The following is a 24,394-nucleotide window of genomic DNA, read 5'->3' as shown; positions in this document are numbered from 1 at the left end:
TTCCATGTGATTTCCTTTTCTTTTTATTTATTGCCTTTTGGCACAAATGCTATTCCAACCATCTAAAGTGTCATTACAGCCCCAGACTGCGGAGGCTTTAACAGAAGAGACACGAGTCGTGCCCCCCGACTTTGAGGTCCGCCGACTTCCAAACCTTCTTATTGCTTCTTGTAAATGAAACCCCTGCAGTGATTTAAGCACTCGGTAATTTTAAACGAGCCGTTGTTTATGTGCCCCCCCTTAAGCCTGGTTTATGAAGAGCCCCTTTAGGTCTAGAGACCCCCCCAGTCTGATTCCTGGGGTTGTGGAGGCACACCTGATGCCAGTGGCTATGCCAATAGCTGACTGAGCCCACTCATGTCATTTTGAATTTGATATTTTTAAAGGCTCGGGGAGCTGATACACCTGACCCAACAGCATTGGCCTTCTTCAGTCGTGAAAAGGAGGTGCGAGTGTTTCAGGCCTTTGGATTTTCCCTGGCATGTTATGTGGGCAGTCATCTCTCTTGTAAATGTGCCGTTTCCTGTTGACCCGTCTCTTCTCGTCAGGCCTCGCTGTGCCAGTAAGCAGAGCCATAATAGTCCGTGATTCACTCCGCATGAAAAACAAAAAATACTTGAGAGCCCCAGAGATGTTATTTCCCTGCAGAATATCGCAAAAGGGCTTCCCTGTCTCCATGGTAACGGACAAAACTTGGCCAGGCTCGCCTCCCCCAAAATAAAACACGATGACGGAGGGCAGTCTGAAAAAATGGGAGCACGGCGTGAAGACTCAAAGCAGGAGCGAGTGACGCGAGGCGGCGGGGAGTCAGGCGTCTCTCCTCCGACTCGTCTGCAGGTCTGGCTTGGGCCTTAGCGGACTTTCACTTTCACGCTGCTGCCCCCCCAACCCCGTGCTTTGAATTCCATGTCTGCATCCCTCATCCCAAAGAAGCGCTTGCCAGGTCACTTGGTGTGGATGTGTCACAGCCTGTCACCCCCTCCAGCCTTGCGTCTGATGCTGCTGGGACAAGCGGCCACCTCCCTGTGACCCTGAGCTGGATTACACCGGTTTGAGGAGGTGACCTTGCTTTAACCCAAATCCTTGTCAAACAAAGTGCCTGGAATTCCTGGATTTAGTCTTCTGTCAGGTTCTGTGACGGTGGGTCTCTTTATTGTGCTCTTCTTCTTCTCCAATATGACTTCCTTTCTTATTTCCTTCAAAAGGCTCATTAAAGCAAACTCTTTGTAAAGGGCCAGCAGTGACTGGATCAGTAAAGCGAACAGAACCGAGCACTCGGTAGGGGGGCTTCACTCCCACCAATATACAATACAATACAATTTATTTCTTGTATTATAGCCCAAAATCACACAGGAAGTGCCGCAATGGGCTTTAACAGGCCCTGCATCTTGACAGCCCCCAGCCTTGACTCTCTAAGAAGACAAGGGAACCCCCCCAAAAAAAAAACAAAAATGGAAGACACCTCGGGAAAGGCAGTTCAAAGAGAGACCCCCTTCCAGGTAGGTTGGGTGTGTCAAAAAGAAAAAGGGGGTCAATACAATACAATACAGTACACAGAACTGAACAAATATCCATACAGTATAAAAATAAAAACTTTACAAGTACTGAGCAGAATTTAACAGTAGATGATATCCCATAATATGATTTGGATTTGTTTAGAGGCCTGGACACCTCAAGCTGTTTCCCCCATTTGGCCATTCCACAGATGAAGCTTTGAGAAAGCCATGTTACAGTAATGCAGTGGTTCTCAAACTGTGGGACGGGACCCCCTAGGGGTGCGCGAAGTAACAAAAAGGGGGGCGCGAAAATGTGAAAAAAAGGAGACAAGAATCGAAAATATGAAAAATCCATCTATTGAAACCAAAACAAATGAACTTAAACTACATTCTGATACTAGAACAATAAATCTAGAGTTAGATAAATGTCGATAAAAGTTAAGTAGGTATAATAAAATATGCATCTGTGATATATCATTAATTAAAAAGAACAAGTTGGCATTGGGCTCCTTTCAAAAACATTAGAGGGGCGCGATTGAAACTGTTATAAAAACTCGGGTCGCAGATACGTAAAGGCATAGAAACGCTGGCACAGCTGAAACATCGCTTGGCCAGCCAATCAGATGACAGGACCCCTCTACCCCACGATTCCTGTGATCCTACATCACGGATGACTTTACCTTTGCCAGGCAGAACAACTTAGCAGGTGGGCCCAGTGGCGTAGCGGGTGGGGAGGGGCAAGGGGGGGAACATCTGTCCCCGGGCGCAGCATCCAGGGGGCCAAATTGATGTTACGACATTTTACAATGAAATGTTTTCCATTCGGAAGTTTTCTTCATCTCTGAAAAAAAATGCAATGCTGCTGGCGTAACAAAAGGAAAGGCGCTATACATGATGTGTGCTGTCTGGTAGAGCGTTACCCAGTCCTCCCAGCGGTGCTGCTTGTCTGCTGACTGGGGGACACGGCTCGTCTGAGCACTAAGTCTCACTCCAGCTTCGAAGACGTTTACTGGACATTACCATCTATAGGTGAGTTGGAGACTAAAAAGCATAAGAAAGACCACCTGGCCCCTCTGCAGTCTACCAAATGGACACAAACTGAAATTGGAAGATCCACAAAGCTGGCAGGACCCTGAAGACGGTGTGTTTTGATTTCTCCAGTGCCACCAATGCCATACAACCGTGCCACATAAATGAATAATAACAGAACGTTGCTGCTGTCTCATCTTTCCCCCCAGTAACGAACGTTTCTGTTTTTCTGTATTCTGAGACAAGTCGTTCTCATCCATCCACTCCTTTAACTCGCTGACACAACTTATTAAGGACACCATCAGTGAAGTGTCATCTGGTCTAAAAGAAGGTATAACTGGGTGTCATCTGAATACAATCGAAACGGATGTGATGTTCCTAATGAGAGTCCCAAATGGAAGCATGCAGAGTTCTGAGTTCTGCGCTCTGGGGACACCATATTGAACTTCAGTCCAGTCGGCTCATACTGTATCTGTACGCAGAAGGCCGGGGTCTACCAGGCTGGGGGCGGTCCCTACAGCAGTAGCGTCAGCGGGGCTCCACCCCTTTAGGCTCAAATTAACAAATTAAATTGATCTTAATAAATGAAAGGAACCCTCTGTGGGACTGGGACACGTAGAAATGTTCAGAGAACAGAAATCAGTCCAAACCTTTAATGAGAAGTCAATCCACCATCGATATCTTCTCTGTGAAGACCTTAAACAGGTGACCATACGGTAGATGTGTTTGCATGTGAGTGTGTGTGTAGCCAACAATAAAGAAATAAAATTCAAAACAAGGAGGCAGGGGTTCAAATCCCAGGTCCCATCCAAGGATGGTTCCTGCCTTGTGCCCAGTGCTTGCTAGGATGGGCTCCATCTTCCCTGAAGCCCTGGTCAGGATATAGCAGTCTTAGGAAATGATGAATAGAATAAACTATGGTAATTATTTGAAGTATAATTAACAAAACGAAACTTTTTCCTTGACTCCTTCTGTTTCATAGCACGTATTCTTTACACCCAACAGACAAATCATTCCCTCCACTACTCGAACAGCTGACTCCACCCAGAAACATTTCCGACGTCATTAAGAGGTGGCACTGGCATGAGGCATTAGGTATCCTTGTCTGTCTAAGTTGTTGCAACGCCATTTCTGTGTGCCAAGTGATTTGTGTTTAGTGTTTGATAGAAAATTGATTGGCTGTGCTGAAGTATTCTAGTAGATGGCTGCCAAAGTCTAGACGTGTCACCATCAAATTTTCCTGCAAATAAATTGTACGTAATGCAGTTTTTATAAATATATCATTATTTTGCTTAATAATTTGCTATATACTTTCTTTAAAATCATTTTTAAATGCGGAAAATGATTTTTTCTTACAAAGACTAATGACGGATTTAGATTTTAAAGAACACGAGTAGCTTATCATTTTCGAGACTTATATGAATTTTTTTCTTTACATACTATTATTTTAAATACATTTTTAATTTTCCCCTTCCCCATTGCATTTTGGCAAACAGGAGGGTGCGTGAAATCTTCAGTTGTCCCCGGCGCTGAAAACCTTAGCTACGCCTCTGGGCCGAGGCACCAAGTGCCACATTTGAGTACTGAGAAGAGAAACAGAATAGCTGAGGGTTCTAACTATCATGTCACTTATGTCTGTGGTGGCTGGCGCCCTCCCCGGGGGTTTGTTTCCTGCCTTGCGCCCTGTGTGGCTGGCCCTGCCGGTTTGTTTCCTGCCTTGCTCTGTGTTGGCTGGGATTGGCTCCAGCAGACCTCCGTGACCCTGTAGTTGGGATATAGCGGGTTGGATAATGGATGGAGGGGTGGATGTTACTTATGTTTTAGTGTTAATGACCAACAACAGAGATGTACAGTTAGTCAGCAGTTCTAGTCAGGGGGTGCTAAACTGAAATCGTGAGTCTTCAGCCGGGATTTAAAGGCTGGGACAAGGGGCATCTCTTATAGTAGCAGGCAGACCACTGCACAGTTTAGGGGTCCTGTAACTAAAGGCTTGACCTCCTGCTGTTATTTTATTAATCCTGGAATCCTAAGCAGACCGGCATCTTGAGATCTTAATGTGGCTCAGGTTTGTAAGTCATGATAAGTTCAGACAAGTAAGCTGGACCTCCGTCCATTTAATGCTTTATTTGTTAAAAGGAGGATTTTGAAATCTGCCCTAAACTTAACCGGTGCCAGTGTAAGGATTTAAGTACTGGAGTTATGTGTTCGTATTTTCTTGTTCTTGTATTAATTCTTGCAGCAGCATTTTGGATTAACTGGAGGCTGAATAAAGAACAGTTTGAACATCCAGTGATCACCGCATTGCAGTCGTCAATCCTACTAGAGATAAATGCTGGAATTAATTTTCACAATCCTGTTAATTTAGAAAGCGCCTTAATTTCCCAACATTTTAAAATGAAAGAAACCTGATTTGGACAACTTTGTAATGTGCATAAAATATTGTAATATCCCTTCATCATTAAGACTCGGAGGACTCAGAATCAAAAGGCCCCATAATTAATTAGTCAGCTTTCAGTTTATTACGTTTATTATTCCCAGAGCACACCTGGATTAATGAATCTATTGTTTTAGTTTATATAGCCTCCACAGAGCCCACCTAAATGACCCTCATAGTCAGTTGCTCTTTCATTTATATAGCACCATTCACAGACCCTTAGAAACAATCGTCAGCCTTTAATGGTGGAGGGTTGTCAGTCAGTAGTCTGAAGTCTGAAGACAATGTGATGCCAGACTGACGGTGAGGGTCTTGAGCCAGTAAACCCTGTGGCCGTCGCGTAGAGAATAAAAGCAGAACACGTGTCAGAGCAGCAGGCTGTATGTGTCATAACACTGTCAGAGACCCGTCAGGGTGGTGGGAGGGCACAGTGGGCACCAGACAAGAACAAACAGAACACAGGGTACCAGTACATCGTGAGCCCCACTCACACTGGGCCAGTTTACAGCTGCATGTTAACCCAAATGGCACGCTTTGGAGTTGAGGAGTAAATCCACACAGCAGATCCAGGAAAACATGGAAACTCCACACAGGGAGTGTGGCACCTGAACCCAGGGAGCAGCAACATTAACCACATTAAACAGTCCATATGAACAAAATATGAGAAAACAATCCCACTTCTGACACCAAAATCGCTGGAATATCATTCTTTCTTTGCCCCTCGCAAAAGTATCACATGATGTTCTAAGGAGAATAAAGTACTTTAGGTCTAGACGCCTATAGAAAAACTTAACCCACATTTAATTGATTACAGGGGGATTAAGGGTGAAAGATGTGTCTTGGCTCTTGGTATGCAGTAAAGGGGGCCTGGAGGACGGCCCAGGTCAAAACTCCAGAATGCTGTGAGTCCTCACATTTGACGAGTGGCTCATCCTGGGTTTGTGTGTCTGAGCCCCTGCTCACTAACACCCCACATCTTCTACACGCGCTGAGCTCCACAGACTGACGGATTGAGCTCTGCACCATTTGCCCTCTTCTGCCTGGACAGGCTCTGACCGCCAAGAACTGGACAGAAAGAGTTTAAGTGAGTTGTTTTGATGAAACAGGAGCTCATGTCGTTAATCAGGAGGACTCCCTCGGGGCGCCACATGACTTGGCATCAACTCCTAAGAAGACTGGCATCTGCAGCACAACACTGACAAGTGTTCTCAGGGAAAGGGAAGTTTTCTTCATCTCTGAAAAAAAATGCAATGCTGCTGGCGTAACAAAAGGAAAGGCGCTATACATGATGTGTGCTGTCTGGTAGAGCGTTACCCAGTCCTCCCAGCGGTGCTGCTTGTCTGCTGACTGGGGGACACGGCTCGTCTGAGCACTAAGTCTCACTCCAGCTTCGAAGACGTTTACTGGACATTACCATCTATAGGTGAGTTGGAGACTAAAAAGCATAAGAAAGACCACCTGGCCCCTCTGCAGTCTACCAAATGGACACAAACTGAAATTGGAAGATCCACAAAGCTGGCAGGACCCTGAAGACGGTGTGTTTTGATTTCTCCAGTGCCACCAATGCCATACAACCGTGCCACATAAATGAATAATAACAGAACGTTGCTGCTGTCTCATCTTTCCCCCCAGTAACGAACGTTTCTGTTTTTCTGTATTCTGAGACAAGTCGTTCTCATCCATCCACTCCTTTAACTCGCTGACACAACTTATTAAGGACACCATCAGTGAAGTGTCATCTGGTCTAAAAGAAGGTATAACTGGGTGTCATCTGAATACAATCGAAAACGGATGTGATGTTCCTAATGAGAGTCCCAAATGGAAGCATGCAGAGTTCTGAGTTCTGCGCTCTGCGGGACACCATATTGAACTTCAGTCCAGTCGGCTCATACTGTATCTGTACGCAGAAGGCCGGGGTCTACCAGGCTGGGGGCGGTCCCTACAGCAGTAGCGTCAGCGGGGCTCCACCCCTTTAGGCTCAAATTAACAAATTAAATTGATCTTAATAAATGAAAGGAACCCTCTGTGGGACTGGGACACGTAGAAATGTTCAGAGAACAGAAATCAGTCCAAACCTTTAATGAGAAGTCAATCCACCATCGATATCTTCTCTGTGAAGACCTTAAACAGGTGACCATACGGTAGATGTGTTTGCATGTGAGTGTGTGTGTAGCCAACAATAAAGAAATAAAATTCAAAACAAGGAGGCAGGGGTTCAAATCCCAGGTCCCATCCAAGGATGGTTCCTGCCTTGTGCCCAGTGCTTGCTAGGATGGGCTCCATCTTCCCTGAAGCCCTGGTCAGGATATAGCAGTCTTAGGAAATGATGAATAGAATAAACTATGGTAATTATTTGAAGTATAATTAACAAAACGAAACTTGTTATAAATTCAATTCATTCATCTTCTAAATCCACTTAATGCTGAGCAGGGTCTTGGTGCTGCTGGAGTCAATCCGTGGACAGTATGCCAACCTGTCATAATGTGAGCACACGCACGCGCACACACACACACAATTTAACGTCATCTTTAATCCCGCTACTATGGCCTGTATGAAATCTTTAAATACGTCATTAGTTGTACTACTTGAAATGGTCTCTAGGTGGCACCATTACTACAAAATTACTTTGTTAAGCAGCAGGTGGTGAAGTTAAACTAACATCGGATATAAACGTTAATGACAAACACTTAATACTCTTAACTTCAAATGATCTTATGAATGACTACACAAATTAAATATTATCAGAAATGTGTTAACGTCACGTGTTTGCTACTTGCTTGACTTTACCAGTGAGCTGACTGAGTGATGCTAACGTAAACGTAAGTGCAAACATTTTCTGTTTATTTAAATGTATAAACGGAACTTTCGTCGCTTCATTTGATCGTAGAAGACACTCCTGCAGTTTTATTACGCTAAGGAAACCCACAGAGCAACCGCAAAGCCGCTTTTCCTTCGCTTCCCTTCCTCACCCACAATGCTTTGCATCCCCTTGACGGCTTTGACTCTGCCTTGCAGATACTACAGGCTTTAAAGGAAATCACAAAATAACGGGAGGGTGGCGCGGTGGGTAGCACTGCTGCCCCCCCGCAGTTATGAGACCCCGGGTGCTCCCTACGTGGAGTGCGCATTTTCTCCCCGTAAATGCGTGGGTTTCCTCCCACAGTCCAAAGACATGCAAGTTGGGTGCATTGGCGGTCCTAAATTGTCCCTAGTGTGTGTGGGTATGCGTGCCCTACGGTGGGATTTGTTCCTGCCTTGCGCCCCGTGCTGGCTGCGATTGGCTCCAGCAAACCCCCGTAACCCTGTGTTAGGATATACTGACAGAATAATGGAAAATGACTAAATGAGCAACAGCAAAAAGCCGACAAAAGAAATTTTATTTATAAATAATACACAACAAATGTACAAATCTAAATACAGTAAATTCTCATTACGTTCCTGAAAAAAACCCACGTTATGGAAAATGCGGGTATTGACGCATTGATCCTTTTGGAATAATGGAGTTCGTTTCTAACAGGATACCGACTCGGGGGAAGGTCAGGCACCCCTCGAGACTCGTTAACGATCCTTCCACAGATTCACCCGCGGAGAGCTTGTTAGGACTTTTTACTTCCTCTGTTGTCAAGTTCGATTGTCTTCTATGCGCTCAGCCAGGGGACATGAGTGGCCGCAGTGGGGCTTATCCGAGGACCTCGTAGACCCTTCGGACTTTTGACATTCTGCTGCACATGGCCACAAATTCAAACTCCTGAGGACTGTCCGCACCCCACGCCATGGCAGTGGGCATAAATAGACGACGGGTGTCGCGAAGCAGCTTGCAGTTCTATAATAGTGGCTAAGCAAATGTGCCAGAACAAAATTCGTGAAAAACAGCGAGGATTCGATGTACAGTATATTAAATGTTATAAGGTCTGTCACGTGATCACTTTCGAGATCATTTGAACCTTCGTCTTAATCAAAAGCTTACGACTTGAAATGATCTGGAAATCCAAAAAAGACAAAGGTAGCAGCGGCCTCAGCAAAGTGACCTGTGCTCGTGGGATTCTAACGGCAACAAGAAACGAAAAAGAAAAGCAGCGCCATCTGCTTAGCATCAAGTGCAAGGTTGGGAATGCAGGAACGACAGAGACTGAGAAATACGTGCGGACAATCGAGAAGACTGTCAGATCCGTGTTCGGGATTCAAAATCAAGAATAAGGACGTATGTCTGTAAGGAACAAGCGGAGACTTTACTGCTGATTCTGTTTAGATTTGTTTGTGCCGCACAACCCTCTCTCAAACATGAAAGGCTCCTTACTTGTCCTTCTAAAAACTAAAAGAACATCCTATTTTTGAATTTATTAAACACTGAACTTTACAAATGTGAGTAAAGGAAGGTAAAATTACGTGTGGTTGTATGTTTTCAGCAACGTGATTGAAAAGCCAAGTGCTAACCACCATAATGGCAAGAAGACGAAAACCAGAGACATCTGCTGAGCATCAAGCAAATCACACAAAGCACTCATGTGACAAAGAACGAGAAGCAATACAAAGACAAGATCCTGAAGCACATAGACAAGCAAGACATGATCCTGAACACAGAGCAGCTGAGCAGCAGGCAGACGTCATGGCTCATACGTATGCAAGAACGAGAACAAACGAGAAGATCGTCAAATACTTCAAACTTCCGACCCATAAATGCCAGCATTGCTATAACTTCCTTAAATCGATGTTTGTTCAAAGAGCACTACTTATAAATGTCAGATCACCAATGCCAGCGCTCAAAAGCTGTATTTTTTAATGTTGAAAATAAACAAATGTGTTGCCAGAATGTTTCGTTTTCTAAGACAAGTAATAAAGTGTAAAAAAGTAACCATTTAGAACACGAAAGAAGTACCAACAGGGTTTTATGTTTAACTCGGTTTTCAATTGCCTTGCAAATTAGGACTGAGACTCCGCATAGTTCACTAGTAAGGATTAAAAACACTAAAGCCAGGGATGAAATCCTAGCAAAAACCTGATGCATTTATCAAATGAACACGACTGCCCGTGTCGCGCTGCCGCTGACCGGTGAAGGCGACCCAAGCTGGAAAACGGAGGACCGCCGACAAGATCGCGTTACTAACGGAGCTCTAGCTTCGCACTGCCGTCAATGGACTCGTCTGTGTGTAAGTGGCGGTCCCTAGTGGTTGAAATGGGAGTTGCGCTCTCCTATTTTTTTTTTTTTGTCGGGCCATTTGAGTTGCTTTCATGTCTCCGTTTTTTATTTTCTTCCATACATCCATTTTCCAAATCCGCTTATTCCGGGGAGGGTCTGGGGGAAGCCACAGCCTGTCCCGACAGTCATCAGATGCAGATTAGGAACAACACCTGAACTGAGTGCCAGTCCTTTGCAGGGTGAACACACACACACACTCACACACATTAGGGTGCAATTTAGCATCGGCAGTCTACCTAACCGGGGCCGGCTTAACACCTTTAGAGGCCCTGAGCACTTAAAAGCTTTTGGTGCATCCATATTGATGTACTTCAAAAATATAAACAGTAATAAACCGTAAAAAATAAATATAAAAATTACATATATATATTAAAATAAAACAAAACTTACAGTAAGATGGAAAATAATGTGTATTGTTGGATACTTTCACTTTAATTATATTTGAAAAAGTTTTTTCTTACTTTTTCTAATTAGAAAATCTTTGATCAGATCCTCAAAACTAATTTTGCGTATCACATCTGCTTCAGTGCTAGAGATACGGCACCTAGCCTGTCTCTGTCATTGCTATTTTATTATTTGATATGTATATACAATAATCTGCGGTGGGCTGGCACCCTGCCCGGGATTTGTCTCCTGCCTTGCGCCCTGTGTTGGCTGGGATTGGCTCCAGCAGACCCTCGTGAGCGGGCTGGAGAATGGATGGATATGCAATAATGTGTATGTATATTTATATATTTTTTTTCATTGAATATGTGAGCCCCTTTTTTGTGGAATCCGGTTCGGCTGCGCCATTTGCAGTTTTGCACCATATGGTCCACGGCACAGTAAATCCCGCAATGGAAACTTTCTGAGGTTCCCCCTTTCTCTGCTCATTGTGCTTAATGATTAATCCAGCCCTGCACCTAAACATGCATGTCTTTGGACCTTGGAACCTGTGGCTTTTAATTGAAGTCACCCTCCTCAGACCGGGCGATGCTCAAAAGTGCCAAGTGAGTTGTTCAGCCTTTCTGTTAATTGTGCGAGCGTGCACGCGTGTGTGTGCGTGTGCATGTGTGCGCGCGCCTATGTGTGCGCGTGAAAGGAGTTTTATTGTATGTGTATAGCACATATTCTAGCGTGTATACTCTTGAGTATGTATCATGTTCAGTTTTTATTTTTAATATAGCGCCTTTCGCGCTTTAAATGTTGTACGGGTATGTCAGCAGTCTACAAGAGTTATCTTAGATTGTGTAAATCGCGCCTTCACATCGAGCACTGCACTTTTATATAAAGAGAATTAAAAACGCATACAGAGGAGCAATCGACATGGCTGTTAGTTTATGCAGCGCCGCTCATGCCATGTCACCAAATGGTTTAAAGTTTAAAACTTTATGTCACATAGCACTTCATTTATTTCATTAATTTCATTTACTTCATTCCTGGTTCGTTATATTACTTATGATTATTTTTTCAGACCTCTTTATCCACTGAGATAATGGGTCATATTTCTTTCGGTTTTCCCATTGGGGGACTGTCAGGTTAAGTGACTCGCTCGTGGTCATCCGGCACTAGCAGCGAGACTTGAAGCCACCACTTCAGGGTTTGAAGTCCAACGCATCAAGCACTATTTCAAAGAGCGCCTTTACAAAGCCTCGTGTGGTGCTGAGGTGTCGCCTGTCGCATGGCTGCACTCGGGTCCTAATCTGGATCCTGAGTTGGTTTGTCATGTGGTGGGTGCGGCAGTGCGCTGGATCAGGGTGGGCTCCTCTCTCTCTCTCTCTCTCTCTCTCTCTCTCAAAGGGCTCTCATTTTGGTTTTTAATTGAGGCGTCCGTCCGTATAGTAAAGAGGATTAAAGCGCCTGCTCTTGATATCCAAACACACCGAGGACGCACATCGTGGATGTCGTGAATTTGTGACTTTCTTTTTATTTTTCTAGGCCTCTAAAATTTTCTTTTGGATATTTCGGGGCTGACTCCTCCATTCTGAATCAACAGGATTCCAGATGTCGGATTACTTTTTGGGATGAAGGAATGAACGCTTCGCCCGTTGGGAGGGGGAGGGACGCATTCGCGAGTTGTTAAGTGACGTCATCTCCAACATGGCCGCCATCGCGCGGCGCTCGATTCCTTCCCTTTCTCCGTTATTGGTTTGTAGCATGCGATTGTGTTTGAATGGCCTTCTGCTTTAAACGAATGGCAGGTTTTGGCTTCGACGTGGCACTTTAACGATTTACGTTTAGTTTTCTTGACCAGCTTTTTTTGGTTGGTTGGTTGGACGGACTGGCTCAGTGTCAGGTAGCGCCTCTCCATCTAGTCAGCGCTTATTTTGGTGTCCATTGCGGATTCAACGACCTGGCATATAACAATCGGTCCTGATATTATGTAGCTCCTTGCTTATATTGTGAACTCACTTTATGTATCAGAGGTGCTTGGGGAGACTCAGAGCCTTCTTGGCCACCATTGCTGACAAGAGCCTGTCCTGAATAGGGATGTGTGGCTATCCATCTTTATGATGTGAGAAGAAGCCATTACTCCCAAATAAAACCCACGTGGACATGAGGGGAATATGCATCCTCCACACAGCAGTGCTTGAAGTGGGCTGATACTCCCTGGACCGCAGCACCGTCACCTCTTCCAACTTCTTCTCAGGAGCTGCTGAGTGCCACTATGCTGCACCTAAGATATTTCATGTTTCACGGACGACTATTTATTGCCCCCAAAAAACTTTGAGCGAGTGCTGTTGTATCACCATAAACAGAGTACCACCAGTAACCAGGCTCCACTTCAAGCACTGGGCGTGAGGTAGCAGCGCAGACCCCTACACCACCAAGCGGTCCCTTCAATGTCGGGAATCACTGATTACCGTTTCAGCACTGAGCCTTGTCTTGTTCTTCAGCGCCTTTCAGAACAAATGCTGTTTCAAAGCAACGTCATGGAGCCTCACAGTTTGTCATCCAGCACCCTTAGCATGAAGTGCCACCACTGGGCAGTTCACATCTTACTAAAAGGAGCACAGTGTAAGGGCGCTACATGGACCATCCATTGATCCATCATTCAGAGTCATGAAGCAGCAGCATCAGGTGCAGAACAAGAAGCAACCCTGACTGAGATGCCAGTCCATCACTGGGCACAGTCGTATATGGAGTGAGGGCTAATCAGCCCAATGGGATGTGGAAGGCAAGCCAGAATACCTGGATGGGAACACATAGGGGTCCCCACTGTCAGCGATAGGGTGGGAGTCTGGAGCTGTGATTCATCAGTCCTACACACTGTGCCACCGGGCTCTACGTCATATCAGTCAGTCATTACCGCAGACGGCACACTCAACAGAGTTTCTCTAAAGTCTGCATACTGCTCCCCAAACCCCGACACGGACAGGCTGATACAGAAGCTCCACACAGCACGCGTTTGATTCTTCAGTGGGGAAGCGTTTCCTGTTACCCCCCCACACACACACACTTCACAGCACAATACAAAAGCACCAAATAATATGACATACAGTCCTTTCTTCCTCTTTCTTTCTCTTATTCACCTCCACTCTTCCTCGCAACTCTGGCTCGTCCCTGTGAGGCTGGCAAATCCTTTTATATTGGCCAACCCGGAAGTGCTTCTGTTCTTCTGCCCACGTGGTCTGCAAGCACCTCTGGGTTAGGCGGAAACCCCATGCCAAATGGCTCCTTCACTTTTACAGCATCCCCTGGTGGCACCCACAGTACACAACAGGGCTGAGATAAAGAACTCCAAGTCCCATGAGGCCCTGTGGGAATCCAGGGGAGCTGCCATCTTGTGTTCTGGGAGGTGGAGGAAGAAGTCCCCTAAAGAGGCTGCCTTCCCCCATCCTTCCACTTCTTGGGGGACCCGGCCAGGTTGGGCTGTCAGCTGTCTCTTACAAACTGTATATAGTGCCTTTCATATAAGACTTGTTAGTCAGCATTTTGAGGGTCTTCATTTCTGGAAATGCACCGATCCAAAGTCTGGGCATTCTGTGAGCGTCGAGGAAGAACTCAGCAGTGGCACAGCAAAATGGTAGCAGCTGGTATCAAAGGGCTGACCACACTACCATGGCATGTCGAGAACAGTGATGTGCGGTGAGGTTCATGGCTGGTGAGGCACTGACTCCTTCAGAGTGACATTCACAAAGATATGAACCTCAAAGAGTAGCTTATTCACTATTTAGTTGGCAGCCAGCATGCACACTGACTACTGGTTATGTTTCATATCTCATCAGCATTCTTTACGCACACACAGGTAAGGCGCATATTTGGCTAAGAAAGAACAGCGGGAGAGAGAGAGAAAGAGAAAGAGAGTGGAGAGAAAAAGAGAGAGAGAAAGAGAGAGAGATAGGGAGAGAGAGAGAAAGAGAAAGAGAGTGGAGAGAGAGGAAGAGAGAGAGAGAAAGAGAGAGAAAGAGAGAGAGAAATAGAGAGAAAGAGAAAGAGAGAGAGAGAGAGAGAGAGAGAGAGAGAGAGAGAGAGAGAGAGAGAGAGAGAAAGAGAGAGAGAGAAAGAGAGAGAGAGAGTGGAGAGAGAGAGTAGAGAGAAAGAGAAAGTAGAGGGAGAAAGAGAGAGAGAGACTGACTGCATTTACTCCTCACCCTCCACGTGTTCTAAATTTGCCGTCTCAATTCCACAATTCAAACTCATTCAATACAAATAAAAGTATAGAGTGGTGTGCAAAAAAGGAATGGAATTCAATTTTGACCTTAATTGAAATATTTAGTTGTTTTTAAAAGCTTTTAATTCTGATGCTTTGATCAATTTTAATACAGACTGTTCAACAATAGGACAAGAAAAACAAAAGAATATTTTATTTACGGTCAAAATTTTTTATTTTAAATATTTTTTTAAATATTGGATTGTTTTTTTTCTTAGTCTGGTCCCATTTTTTATAAAATTGAAAACCGTTTATGCTCGCTCTTTATTTTGTAAATGAAGTCCATCCTTCTCCACAAAAATCTCCGCCACTTTCTTGTAAATTCCTCCTTATTCTCCTTTAGTTTTTAAAAGTCTTAATCTTCCATTTTGGCAGTCAGTTGGAACGAAAAATAACAATAAGCGGCTCGCTGCAGTGCACTTGACTTTCTGATGTCGCTGACTTATCGGCGCCTCGACGTAGAAGAACAGCAGCAGCGAGCACCTGTTGAGCTCACATGCACCCCCTTCAGGGCGACACGGTACTGTCTGCCTCACCCTGTACCTTCTCACTGCAGTTTTATGTCGGATTAGCAAGACTAAATATGTCACAGACATTCATTAAAGATATTAGCCAGACTGTGGAAAGTCAGGGTGTATAATAAACATGTCTGCAGATATTATATTGGCGACACACAGAGAGACAGTGACAGGCACGCGCCAATCGCAGGCATCAACCCCGTCAGTGTGTGAGGAGATCACAGTCCGAGGGGAGATGAGGCTCGTTGTTGCCGCACCTCATACTTCTCTTCTGTATTTGAACAGGAAATGCACCAATTCAGCAATTTTGACTTTAAAAATGACTAAAGTAATTGAAATCATACGGTGTGTCTGCGTGGGTTTTTTCCAGGTGCTCCGGTTTCCTCCCACAGTCCAAAGACATGCGGGTTAGATGCATTGGGGGTCCTAAATTGTCCTTAGTGTGTGGGCATGCGTGTGTGCCCTGCGGTGGGCTGGCACCCTGTGTTGGCTGGAATTGGCTCCAGCAGACCCAGGTGACCCTGTACTTAGGATATAACGGGTTGGATAATGGATGGATGGAGGAATCAAACGGAAAACAAATTTATAGTACAGACCAGCGGACACATTTATTTTATGTTATCATTATTAGTTTTTTTACTTTTTACGATGACAGGTGAGGCTCTGCCTGACCTGCCTCCCCTGACCGCACATCCCTGGTTGAGAATGGCATTACAATGGCATGAAAATTCATTGTGCTACCCGAGCGGCCCCTGGCCCCAAAGTTTAGCCATTCCACCCCATTCCACTGCAGCGAGGGGTAGTTGAATCAAGATGACCTGCATGGTAAAGAACTGGAAGTCATCATGTAGCTGGTATTCATGTTTGTTTCTGCTGTGTGATTTCTCCATTTTTGTTAATTTTGCAGATATAGGATGGATATCAGCACACGGACATGTTGGGCTGAATTCACAATTTTAACTACCGTGGACCACTTTGAATTTTTTTGAGTCATTAAGTTCACCTTTGCCACTTTTCTTCACATTGCTCCACCCTTAACCCCCACAAAGCCCCCCATGGTGGGGCGCCAATCATTAAAATGAGTGCCAGTCCCATGGACTGATGAGTGGCTTTGTACTGTTTTGATTCTTCGATGTTCTCAGTTTGCTGAGTCATTTCAAACTGCATTATGTGACATTTTAAACTTTAAAAATGAAAATATTTCTCACAATTGTCAATGGGAGTAAATAAGTACGCCATTGGGTGTGTGCGAAATTCTTAAAGTTTACACTTTGTTTGGTATTGTTATTTCATACAAAAAAACGTATGAAGATGCCACCCTGAACAAAGTGCCACCTAAAAGAGACGGCCTTGTTTTCTCACCCCACATGCCAGCCCTGGGCACAACAGGTGTCCAGCAGGGGTCAGTGCTACGGCTGCTGCTCTTTTTAATTCACATAAATGATCTGCACGAGAACGTCATCAAGAAGATGGTGAAGTTTACAGACGGATACCAAATCAGGTGGGAGAAACTGTTGACTCATCACAGAGGCACTTGGACTGCAGATTTGTGGCAGATGGCATTTAATGTCAGTAAATGTAACATGTTAGGAGTAGGATGTACAAATGTGAGGTTTAAATACGCAACAGGAGGTCTGAAAATTAAAAGTCCACCTTATGAGAAGGATTTAGGAGTCATAGTGGACTCAATGCTATTAACTGTGTTCAGAAGCCATTAAGAAGGCTAACAGAAGGCCAGGTTATATAGCGCCTTTACATTTGGAGGTTCTGCTCAAGCTTTATAACACACTGGTGAGGCCTCATCTGGGGTCCTGGGTGCAGTTTGGGTCTCCATAAAGACACAGCAGCACAAGAGAAGGTCCAGAGAAGAGCAACTAGGCTGATTATGGGGGCTGCAGGGGATGAGAGATGAAGATTCAAAGAGCTGAGCCTTTACAGTGATGAAGAGGAGACCTGACTGAAGGGTCTAAAATGATGAAGGGAATTAGTCCAGTGGATCAAGATGGTGACTTTAAAATGAGGTCATCAAGAACACGGGGACACAGTCGGAAACTTGTGAAGGGGAAATTTCACACAAACATTAGGAAGAGAACCACAGACACATGAAATACGTGACAATGTAGTGTGGTGGACAGAAGGATGTTAGGAACCTTCAAAACTCAACGTGATGTTATTTAGGACAGTCTCAATGAAGATGGTGGGCGCGCCTTTTGAGATGAATGTCCCCCTCGCAGTTTTTCTGCTGTTCTTATGAACTGACAGGTCTCTCCATGCAGCGGGTTCGGTACGTATGAACACATTGCGTTGTCTCTGTTATGAGCCTCCTTGGATTGCTGTCAGGGTCTCACATCCAGGAGCTGAGGGTCTTCCGAGTGGGCAGATGAGACTGCAGTCAATTCATGTTTAAAACAGAGGACCTCCGACTCGGTGTGTTGAGTCGATTTTTAATTTTAAAACTGATCATTGACTTTAACAGACTGGAGATCTTAGTGTGGACTCCGCTTGGCTTCAATGATCTTCCTAAAGTCACCATGTGAAGATCCTCAGGATGGCGTATGTTGTGACATGCTATTAGAAGTGACGATTGAGAACAGTTAGGCTGAGGTATCCCACGTGCAGTGACGCTCATGTGAGCCTTCCGCAGTTTGAGAGGCAAATCTTTCTTTGATGCTCGTGTTTCTCTCTTCCTAAATTTCGTTGACCTTTGCTAATGCCTGCATTGTCTGCTCCAGAAAAAGCACTTGTGACCCGTCAGCCAGCAGTAAAAGGGCGGCACCACCATCTGCCATTGGTAGAGAGGACATAAAAAAAGACCACCTTCACAGCTGACACTTCAAATGCAGACCCCTGGTGATGAATTCACACCTTCGTGCAGCGTTTCAAAACCTTTACGTATTTGTGACCCGAGTTTTCATAACAGTTTTAATCACGCCCCGCCTAACTTTTTTTGAAAGGAGCCCACTATTACTAATTTGTTCTTTTTTAATTAATGATATATCATAGATGCATATTTTATTATACCTACTTAACTTTTATCGACATTTACCTAACTCTAGATTTATTTTTCTAGTATCAGAATGTAGTTTAAGTTCATTTGTTTTGATTTCAATAGATGTATTTTTCATATTTTTGATTCTTGTTTTCTTTTTTTCACATATTCGCGCCCCCCTTTTTGTTACTTCATGCCCCCCTAAGGGGTCCCATCCCACAGTTTGAGAACCACTGCCTTGGTGAATTAAAGCTCCGCTGAGACTTCCTGGACAATTTCTTCTTTATCACGTTGACCACGCCCTTCATTGACCATTCACCAATCAAAACACAGCACTGGCTAGAGCCCGCCCTCTCAGTTCTGATGGCTGAAAATGACAGTTTTAATTTCCTGTCTCATTTTGATGGCACTGAAATAAATAAGTGAAAGAAAAATGAAATACATTTATGAATAAATAAGCATAAAGAACTTTTTCATGATTAATTTCATTATATATGCTCACTTGTCATTGTCTCTTTATGTATTTATTGCAACATTTTGCAATACATTTATTTTTCTATTTACGTGTAGAATATTCCTACATCTGCGGAGGGCTGGCGCCCTGCCCGGGGTTTGTTTCCTGTCTTGCGCCCTGTGTTGGCTGGGATTGGCTCTGGCAGACCCCGTGACCCTGTAGTTGGGATATAGCAGGTTGGATAATGGATGGATGGATGGATTTTCAGCTCGATTTGTGTTATATTTGAAATAAAGTAAGATCAATATGAATTTGTTTTTATTGAGAGCTACGTTTGTTCTTTTAACTAAACAGCAAAACAAACACAATAATAATCATCATCATCATCATCATCTTCTACATCATCATCCTCTAGCTGGATTACCACTTGAGACACAGATGCAGAATTAACAATAAAGCAATCAACATGACTAGAACTCACAGCCCGGGAAGAGCAGCTCAGGTGGCTTATGGTCAAGTCAGCATTCCTCCATGTTTTATATTTAAATTGTGTTTTTATCTTGTTTGCCTTCTTGTCATTATTATTTGTTGTTTCCCTTCATTTTTAGCGCATTCTTTCCATTTATTATTTCTTTAGTTATAATCTGTTAAGGTAACTACTATGTAGTGTCTACTTGTGTTTCCAGGGTCTCTTATGTTTCTTGTATTTTGTGGGTGTATCTTAAAGAGGCGTGGCCACCCGTCCATCACCATTAAGGGACCGCCCCCAACCGTATAAAGGCAGGCTGGGAACTGAAGTCCAGGTGGTTCATTTTGAATGTGCTGAGCTTTGAGTTGTGACTTTAGTATTTTCTTTGATTTTGACTGTCAGCTGTTTTGTTTTTTTTTTTTTTCTTTATACTTACTGGAATTTTAATTTCACTTTTGTTTTGGGGATTTAGTTTGTTTTGGGGTGGCACGGTGGCGCAGTGGGTAGTGCTGCTGCCTCACAGTTAAGAGACCCAGGTTCGCTTCCTGGGTCCTCCCTGTGTGGAGTCTGCAAGTTCTCCCTGTGTCTGCGTGGGTTTCCTTCCACAGTCCAAAGACATGCAGGTTAGATGCATTGGCGATCCTAAATTGTCCCTAGTGTGTGTGCCCTGTGGTGGGCTGGCATCCTGCCCAGGGTTTGTTGCCTGCTTTGCATCCTGGGATTGGCTCCATCAGATCCCCATAGTTAGGATACAGTGGGTTGGAAAATGGATGGATACTTTGTTTCAGGTTACCTGTTTGGGGAAATAATTTTTATTTATTTATTTGTCTATTTAGTTTTGCTCCTTTGAACTATTTTCTTGTATTCCCTTAAATTAAACCTCCTTTGATAAAGTCTCTTCAATGTCTTTCTCTGTACAAGCCGCGGGTTGACAGTTGATGGTAATCCCCTCCCTTGAGTGTTTTTTTTTTTTTAAGTTTGATTTTTTAAAGCACATTTTGGTCTGCTGTAGGGTTAATCTGGTTGAGGTTAGGCCGCCTTGTGGACCTCCTCTGGGAAGGGAACAGAGCGGGAGGCGACACACTGAGATGGCTGCTGGACTCCTGGAGTTGGTGCTTGGTAATGTAATAAACGTGAATAAAACATTTTTCAAGGTATTTTAAATTTGCTACTAATCATAACTACCTATCCGCATCAATGGCCAAAAGCAGAATTGCTTTGTTGTATTAAAGGGACATCTACCAACAAGAAGCAGGATCACGAGGACAGTGACCCTCTTTTAAGAGGACAATCAGCATCTTCTGAGGCTAACAGCAGCGGCTCATCTGCGTCCTTTCTTACAGAGACAACCAACGGTCCTTTCAAGCGCCATTAGACTCCTGCTTTTTCTTGGGTTTTAGTCCTTCCTCTGCTGTACCTAAGGTTGTTACACTGGTGGCAGCGGTGGGATGATTGACACTCAGACACGATCAGCTGTTCAATTACCAGTTTTTGTCTGCTCTTCAAAGGGAATTTGCTGTCCTCACGACCCTTCATGCCCAACTTGGTCCGCGCTTGGTCCAAATGACCATACTTTTCATTGCATGTACTTTTAAACTCCTTCAGCATGTAAACGTCTAAGGTCTCCCCCGTGGAGTCTCACCTGCCTGTTTTGTCACGGGTGGAGTCGCTATGATACCATTCTCAGGTTAGCTTGAACCAGTTTAGGATCTCACTCAGAAGCACTGGGCACAAAACAGGAGACAACCCTGGATGGGGCATCTGCCCACCCCAGTGCTCACTCTCACACATAACTACTTGGGGCCAAGTTAGAAACACCAGTTCAACTTCATATGCACAGCTTCGGAGATGTGGGAAGAAAATCTATGCTGTCACAAAGAAAATGGATGAACTCCACCAGGGCAGCACTCACATAAGTATTCTAACGCCAGACAATAAATGCATAAGGTGGCGCTGTGCCAACACTTATAGTGTACAAGGAAGTTATTATTATTATTATTATTATTATTATTATTATTATTATTATTATTATTAATTTTCTAAATCTTAATGCACTGGAGTTCAAATGACCCCACTACCAGCCTGGCATCCTGAAGCAGTAGCGCTGCTGCTCGCCTGACATTGAAGCGCCCGCTGATGGAATTTTCCTTCTAAATATTTGCAGGAGCCGCTAATGGCACGGCGCGGCTTTTCAAGATTGATGTCTTGCCGGCGTTTTCAGGCCGCTCTTTAAATGGACGTCCATTCACGTCCTGGCCGTCGCCGCCGCCACCGCCGCCGCAGCTGATTAAGGATGCACGCCGTAGCGCGCACTTGAAGTTCCCCGCCAGCGTCGCCTTTCTCATTCGCGGAGAACGCGACGACCGTGATGAGCGGGCACGAACCGCGCAGGTAAAAGGGACACATCGCCGCCCGCCTCCGGCTCAACCCCGCCACAACGCGGTACCCGGGCACGAGGGGGGCTCCGCAGCCAAGACGACAGGCACGTCTACTGCAGCGCTTGAGATGTGGCACGGCTCCGGGGAGACCGCGTTGGCAAGATGCTAGACGGGCTCGAGGAGACGCCGCTACCTGCTCGTCTCGGGACCACCTGCCGCCCACCAGACTAGACCGGAGCCTTGCCGTCCTTTTTCTTTCTCCTCGCTCCATGCCGGGTGGACATGGTCAGCGACTCCAGCAGTCCCTGAGCCGCCTGCCGACAGCACCTTGTTGCGCTCTTGATGCAGTGCTGTGGCCTGGGGCACCGGCGGAGAGTACGGGTTTCCTACGTGAGTGATTTTCATTTCTCTACTTTGGAAGTGGCTGCGTGCTGGCGGACGGATGAGGAATCTTTACCAAGGACACGGCCGCACATTCCGTTAGGCATTGGAAGGAGAAAACGGATCGATAGGCTTGGGAGCCGGGCGAGAGTGCGCGAGGGAGCGCGGGCGCGCGCACGTGTGTGAGTAAAACAGCGAGTGAGAGAGACAGAGAGAGAGAATGTGTGTGTGTGTGTGTGCGCGCGTGTGTGTGCGTTCGTTAGTTAGTTGCGCAGACTCCCGCATCAGGCTGGCAGAAGCGCCACACTTGCTGCATAACTTTCTCTTCTGGCTTGTGTCACGTTGTCATTGCATTAAACAGAGGTGCATGGCGCTAATTGTGTTATCGTCGCGAAAGCCATACTTAGACCCCGGCGGCTTTATTATCATTAGGCACTGCAGACTCGAATGCGTTCTTTCGATTGTATGCCAAACGCCACAAGCACACCAGACAGCTGACTGAGATCCGCGCGCACGCCGCTTGTTCTTTTGCGTGGGATTCTTCAGAGTGAAGAGCGCACATCAAGGAATCAGAAGTCAGCTGTCCCACGGCTGACAGACAGGAAGGGCAATGCGTGACAGATAACGCTATCAAATACAGCAATAGACCGCCATCTAACACGTCACCAGGACCTGAAACGTTTAAGGAGGTTTGTGAGTGTGGATATAAACCCTATTTTTAGAAAGTCACTGCACAAAGTTGGGGATTCCTAAGATCTGGAAGATGACCAATATTATAAAATAGTATAAAAAAATATGATTGATCAGATCCAAATGACCACAGGCCAGTGAACTTAACACACATCACAGGTTACTAATTAATGGAAGACTGAGCAGCACATGACTAGAAGAGGAGTGTTAGCATAGAGCAGTGGTTCTCAAACTGTGGGACGGGCCCCCCTAGCGGGTTGCAAAGTAACAAAAAAGGGGGCGCAAAGATGTGAAAAAAGAAAACAAGAATCAAAAATATGAAAAATACATCTATTGAAACCAAAACAAATGAACTTCAACTGCATTCTGATACTAGAAAAATAAATAAATGTCAATAAGTAGGTTTAAAAAAATATCCATCCATCCATTATCCAACCTGCTATATCCTAACACAGGGTCACGGGGTCTGCTGGAGCCAATCCCAGCCAACACAGGCAGGAAACAAACCCCGGGCAGGGCACCCGCCCACCGCAGGGCACAAACACACACAGCAAGCACACACTAGGGACAATTTAGGATCGCCAATGCCCCTAACCTGCATGTCTTTGGACTGTGGGAGGAAACCCACGCAGACAAGACACAGGGAGAACATGCAGACTCCACGCAGGGAGGACCCGGGAAGCGAACCCAGACGGGTCTCCTAACTGCGAGGCAGCAGCATTAATGGGCTCCTTTCAAAACAACGTTATGGGGGTGCGATTAAAACTGTTATGAAAACTCGGGTCACGAGAAATGCTGGCATAGAGGGGACACGGGGCCACACGAGGGAGGTCATGATTCATGCTGCACATCTGTGAGGATACAATCAGAGTGGTGATGATGATGTGATTTATTGGGACCTTCAGAAAGCATTGGATGAGGTGCCACACGAGAGGTTGGGCATCAAACTTAAAGAAGCGGCACTTCAGGGTGTTGTGTGTCGATGGGGCAAAATTGACTCAGATGCAGGAAGCAGAGGGTGATGGTGCCCATCAGAACTGGGTAAAGTTAAGACTGGTGTCCAGCAGGGGGCAGTGCTGGGGCTGCTGCTTAATGAAAGGGAGAGCAGGGTTGGCAGCCGTTTGGCTGAGGTCTCCAGACTGTGACTTTGCTTTTGAATTTCTCTTTAACAATTGTAATCTCCTCTGTTGTCAGCTGGACGTAGTTAATCAGTTACATAATGGGCACAGATTGTTGGTTTCCTTTTAACAATAAATGATTAAGAATAAGTGGAGTAAGTGACCAAGTAGTGTGATGGAGAGCAGGGCCTTGTATGGTGTTTTACCAAATCTGTTATTTTTGGGATGAATTAGAACTGCATTTAGTAGTGAGTATAAACTAGGCTGAAATGCCTGACAATTATTCACAGTACTCTGCACCTGTTCTCATGATAGCTAAAGCAGTGTTGTACAAAAATAATTGAAATGGAAATAAAAGGGTAAGTGCTGTCTCACTCCAACAGATGGCGCAACACAAACATTAGTAGTAATAAAATGTATTCCATTTTGTCATTTCAACAAATGGTGCATTACAAACAAAAACACTATATGACAAATAATATTAAATGAGACATCACAGAGACACATGCACTATTGTCCAGGCTACAAAAGATACAGCAGCACTAGAAAATGTCCAGAGAAGAGTGACTAGAGGCTGATTCCAGGGCTACAAGGAGTTGTGTTATAAA

General features: G+C 45.0%; 1 protein-coding gene across 3 annotated transcripts in view; it reads left to right on the top strand.

Annotated features, from left to right (window-relative positions):
* Positions 1-24,394, top strand: part of LOC120530097 (voltage-dependent L-type calcium channel subunit beta-2-like) — a 250,777-nt gene that overhangs the window by 69,331 nt on the left and 157,052 nt on the right. Inside the window, exon 1 of one of the 3 annotated variants that reach the window (XM_039754265.1) lies at positions 21,357-21,987. The exons of the other annotated variants lie outside the window; for them this stretch is intronic. Coding sequence (XP_039610199.1) covers positions 21,940-21,987 — 48 coding nt within the window. The 5' untranslated portion in view covers positions 21,357-21,939. Of the gene's footprint in view, positions 1-21,356; positions 21,988-24,394 lie in introns of those variants that run through there. 3 annotated transcript variants of the gene reach the window in all.

This window comes from Polypterus senegalus, chromosome 5 (genome assembly GCF_016835505.1).
Source record: "Polypterus senegalus isolate Bchr_013 chromosome 5, ASM1683550v1, whole genome shotgun sequence".
NCBI lineage: Eukaryota > Metazoa > Chordata > Cladistia > Polypteriformes > Polypteridae > Polypterus > Polypterus senegalus.
The sequence above is the reverse complement of the archived record's forward strand: the minus strand, read 5'-3'. Positions and strand labels throughout refer to the sequence as shown.